The following is a 5,779-nucleotide window of genomic DNA, read 5'->3' on the forward strand; positions in this document are numbered from 1 at the left end:
TCCTCGGAGACAGCTGTAATTTTTAATTTCTTGCACAACTTTGCCCGTTTCAGGAAATTGGACAGTGGTTCATCCTCATCGGAGTCATATTTTTCTCACCAAATGCTGCTCAATGGCGATTACAAGACAACTAGAACCTACTTGGTAATTTACCACATACTTAACATTGTGGTAAGTACTACCTCATGTAATTATCTTTTCTCTCAAATATACATCAAGATGGAACAAAATGGTTTAAATGATACTAGTGAATATAGTAGGCTAATCCTATTACTGCCGGGCATTTTACTCCTCATTGCATGTTGTCCTGGACTCCCCAAAATCTGGCAATCGACTGCAAGCTGAGTTTTTGGTGAGTTTATTCGCAGAAATATCAACTGAGCTCCAACATCCCCAGTTATCCACATGGTATGATGGCGATTAACAGTGACATCCTTGAGTAAATCCATGGTTGGACTCTGCAAAGAATTGAGCTTCGCCACAACTTGAGCTGTCAGCGTAGTGTTACTGTGAGAGGGCGGATAGAAGGCCGCAACATAGACCACCCCCACGGGCATCACACCATTGTAGAAAACATAGAATTTGGAAGCGCTGTATTTGATTCCCACCTTTTTGGGGTTGCTCGCTTTGAAAATCATGGAAATATTCATTATGAGAGATGATGGCATGTTGGGCCTCGACTCTATCATCAGGGATTCCACTTTTGCACACTTTAGAGAGAACTCGATCTTCTTGGGCTTCAGAACCAGTAGAATTAATAAGGCAATCACTGTTGTGATGGCTACAATGATGAGAAATACTGTTGAAATGCAGTAGCAGCATCGCTTACATGAAAATTTGGAAGCCCTATAATTTTCTTCTAGGAATGAACCTGCTCGAACTCGATTGTAAGAAGCCATTCCTTTTGGATATGGAGATGGGCACCGGTTTTTTCTATGTGTATGGCTATATATTGTTATTTTCTGAGGTTGCAAGGTATAATGTCTCGGCTACGATTTTAATGCTTGAACGGTACTTAGACCGAGCCGATCAATCCTTATTCTTTTTCGTTTTTCAAAATTTTTGTGGCCCCAAGATATTCGTATTTGGGAATGGTGGCAAGAAAGTTTTTGTTTGTCATTGCAAATGGATTTTCCCCTTATTCTTTTGTTCCTATTGTATCAAGACCATTCCAAGTGATTTCGGGCGATTGGAGCGAGTTTGGACCCTTTTTAGACCACTGGCTGTATGCACAGCGTGGGAGGCCCCATGCGCCGCACGCGCCATGTGCGCTGCACCCAACCAAATTTGCATTGTGGAATGCGGCTCTATGCACCACGCACTCCATATGTGTCGTGACCAATGCCTAGTGCGTCGCGCAAGCAAACTTACCCACTATCTTGACTTTCAAAAACTATTTCGCTTCATCCACGATTTGTCTTGACTTCAATGATGTATTTGACGTGCATATGGACTTTGAATGTGTTAAATATCATGTATAAACAAAGGACTTTGAATTCTCTTTTGACAAACCCACTTTCTAATATGGCAGACTTTGGCACTTTGTACTTAAACACTGTTTTTTCTTCCACTTTGATTTTTAATTTGATGATGAATCTTTGTCTTTCTTTTTTTTTTAGGGGTGTTTGGCATGTGATCTTGTCAGAGGATAACCAGGGATGCGCCTTAAGCATTGCATGTTTGAAAGCTTTTAAAAATTACATATTCTCTTACAAAAAACAAATTTGATGATTCCTTCTTCAAAACTCTGTTTTGAAGAAGAATCATTCTCGAGCCTTATTGATAATGGAAATTCTGAAATGAAGACTTATGGGAGACATCCTCATGGCATATGGGTGTTATTCGACATTGTTGATGACCGAACCCTAGACCTAGTGACTAAAATAACTCTTTTGCTGACCTAGACATCAAACAGGACTGTAAATGACCTGAGAATTTATTCGACCAACAGACCTAAGACAGTAGGATAAATCATGATGGGAATGAATAACAAGGTCCTTCCATTAGATTATGGCATGCCCCTAGCGAAATGAAACTGAGTGAATTGAGCGAGACACCTAAAAATGAAATGCAAAAAGAGTGTTGATCTCTGTGGAGGACTGACAAGATCGACCCTAACATTGGCTCCAATGGGGATGGTAGCTCCTTGGAGGTGCCAAGAACGGCAGATCTCTAGAAGAGCTAGACAGTGCCTTCATCCATTGGGCTATGAAGTCCATTATTTTGACAAACCAACCTGACTCAGTTTATTAACTGAAACTTGAATGAAACCGACTCAACTTTAAACTGAAATGACTGCTAAAATGACTACAAAAAACTTGCCTTTAACAAACTAACTCAAAATGACAAAATCCTGAACTTAAAACTTAAAGTTTGGTGGCATTACATGGCCACCTGTGTTTCTTGCAAGGCAATATATGATCAAACTACATCAAAATGCCAATGTAACCATTAAAGCAGATGCCTTCTTGATTGATCCTCCTGATCAAATATCCTGGTCAACAGTAGATACTTGTAACTGGGCATCCAAAAAGCTAATTGACCATGATCTCCTTCATCACTGAATACTGTAATAATCACCTTCACCGCTGACTGCAAAAAATTTTCCAGGGGATCTTGAAAAACATGAAGTCTGTCCTCTTGCTGAAAGAGCAAGGTGTCTTTCTCCTTTGATTTTGATCTTTCTTCACACTGTACTTCAATAAGAGCATGTTCCTAATTCTCAAATAATTCTGAACAAATAGATGAGCAAATCTCCTCTTCGAAAAACATTTCAAAACATGAAACATATGAAGAAGACATTGAAAGGGAATCCAAAATGGTCTGATCTTTTGAAGTCTGAATATATGGTAGGTCATCTTCATATGATATGACAGCCAGATTCTCATTACATTCATCAATCATAAGAAAAGAAACTTCAAATGATTCTTGAAACCCAGCACTAACATTTCTCTCATCTACCATAACTTCATCCAGAGAAACCTTTTCACTTACTAGAGCGAAGACCTCATCTTGTTGTTCATGAATTGACTGGAATACCACTTTATGCAAGCTTTGTTCTGATGACATGAGAACACTCGGATTCATAACTCTGTCTACTTTATTCCAGATGTTTTCAGCAGCAGAGTTCTCCTTCGTGAGATTAAGCACAAGGTATTCTTAGTCATCACAATCTGAATCTGGATTTGAAATGGTTGACTTAATGTTATCACATTCTGAAATTGAAACTTGACTTCCCTGCATGTTGTCTTCTTCTATGGACAGATCTAAAACGACACTCTCCCTTTCCTCACTTTCAGCCATATGGAACTCTTCAACGTGCTGATCTATAAAGCTGCTTACAGGACTATCATCCTTTTCAGAAGAGGAAAATGTTCCACCATCACCTTCTTGACCATGTGCATACTACAGATCTGCGTTAACTTGAGCTGGAACATGACCGTTCAAGAGTTGATCTATCTCGTCCTCAGACAAAGGAGATAACACTTCTTGTTTTCTCTTGCTCAAACAATGATTGTCTTCATTAATTTTAAGTGAAGGTGTGTACAAATTTTCTTGATACTGCTGATCCATTTCATGTAATTCCTGTTGACTTTCAAGATGCAAACTTCCTTCATCTTCCACTATACTAAAATCTTGATCATGCTGCAAATTTTCATGATCGTTTTTACGCTACTGAAAAGGATTTTCATACAGGGCTTCCATAATTTCTCCGTCCATCAAGTCATCATCTTCATAAACTTTCTCAAGATTTTCAATAAAACTATGAACATGGCTACAACAGTCTCGAACTAAAGCCAAGGATGGATATGATTCTTTATACCTTTCAAAGAATATTGCATGAAAATATTTTAAACAATAAACAGAAGTAGGTGGCAAACTTTCATACCAAGATCGGGCTTCATCTTCTAGAGTAGCCATAAACATTTTCATCAAACAGTCTTCAGGAAAAGTGATCTTTAATTTATGCACATGAATGTGAAATTTCACCAGATGAAGAGCAGTGTCATTACCTTCCACATTTCTGAACATAGGAAAATTCTTTGACCAATCTACCTTGGGAATTTTATTTGGAAAACCTGGGATGTGATCTCGGTTCATGGGAGCGTATCTTCTTGCAACTTGATCCATCTTGAATATCTTAAAGCTACTAATTTTCCTGTAGTGGAGTCACCATGAAGCATTGATTTCTGGATTTTCAGTGAATGGAGTCGCGAGGTGAATGATTTCAGCCTTCTTATGTATGATTGTTTTCCACCATCAACCATCAGATCTGAACTTAATACATGTACTAGGGAATTAACAAGTTAGATGTCACGTTCAAAAGCTACACGGGAGATTAACTGAAGCAATGTTTATCTGCTTACGCTAATGCAAAGCAAAAGTGTTTCGAAGGCTACCTGGCATGACTTCAGGCTCTGTCTGTAGCTTATAAAACAAATGACATCAACAATGAAACCATTTTCTTCCCCAGTGGAGTTGCCACTATGTTAGGGCTCAAATCTACCTTAGGCTGAAGGAAGGCGGGATTCAAGATAACATCATACCACACACATCCTCGTAGCTAGCCCTACCAGGACAGGAGAGGGCTCTCTCCAAGTCACCTCAGTAAAAATAAACACGAAGGTCTGAGATAACTCAAAATGCACATTGATTTTAGGCTAGTAAATGGATATGAAAGAGACAGTTTAATGGATGACTGAATTTTCAGGGATGTATGGGACAAAGGACAGCTTGAGCAGAGAAATCAACTCAAAGACATAGGTTGTTTCATGAGGCAAGATAGGCAGGAGATTTAGCAATCAAATTCGAATAATATGGAGTGGAAAGACTATTGAGAGGCTGAAAAGGGCATATGTGATGAATCCTTTTCAGACAGAAGAAGCCACATAGAACATGAACACTTTCCCAAGGCAAAGCAGTAAATTGAATTCTACCTTTCTCGTGACTTAAAAGCATTCAAATGGAAATGATTTTTTAATGAACTGTGAAACATAATGAAATACACATGAAACAAAAAGAAAATACATTTGCTAAACTCACACAACAAGAATCTCATGAACTAGAGCTGCAACCTTTCATTAATTCTCTGTCCAAAAACTGTGCAGTGAAGTTTTCCTCCACACTTGTCCCAGAAACTCCAACCCCCCTACAAATGATTTTTTTTAGTACAATAAATCAGCTCCACTATGAGAAAATGGATCGACCAGAAATAAGGGATCCGTTTCAACTAAAATCATGAAGATAGAAAAAGAGTTGTCCATCTGTTCTGAAGACAGAACAACATTACATTATTCCACTTGAAAATATCTGATGACCAATGAAAAAGTGAAAATTGTAGCATGAATCTCATTGAATCATGAATAAAGACAAAAATAGACAATCTATTTCCTAACTCTCTGCCATGGTAGATATTCGGCGTTCTAATTTGGCTGTCGGTCAATAACTGTTCACCTTCCCTTTTACCTTTTCAATAAAAAACTATTTTTTAATGAAAATAATAGTTTTTCATTTTCCTTCGATGACGAGAAAGAGAGTTCCTCCAGTCCCAGCCCATAAAAATTGACACTCCTCAGAGACAGCTGTAATCTTTAATTTCTTGCACAAATTAGCCCGTTTCAGGAAATTGGACAGTGGTTCATCCTCATCGTAGTCATATTTTTCTCACCAAATGCTACTCAATGGCGATTACAAGACAACTAGACCCTGCTTGGTAATTTACATGATAACACATACTTAACATTGTAGTAAGTACTACCTCATGTAATTATATTTTCTC

At 38.3% G+C, this 5,779-nt stretch overlaps 1 protein-coding gene across 1 annotated transcript; it reads right to left on the reverse strand.

Moving 5' to 3' along the window:
• Positions 1 to 203: 203 nt before the first annotated feature.
• Positions 204 to 899, reverse strand: LOC149191594 (uncharacterized). The gene has a single exon (XM_089406266.1). It carries the CDS (start codon positions 897 to 899, stop codon positions 204 to 206), a length of 696 nt encoding a protein of 231 aa, XP_089262392.1.
• Positions 900 to 5,779: the final 4,880 nt, after the last annotated feature.

Source organism: Pinus tabuliformis, chromosome 2_2, assembly GCF_031772625.1.
Source record: "Pinus tabuliformis cultivar Carrire ecotype Pingquan chromosome 2_2, CPIR1, whole genome shotgun sequence".
NCBI lineage: Eukaryota > Viridiplantae > Streptophyta > Pinopsida > Pinales > Pinaceae > Pinus > Pinus tabuliformis.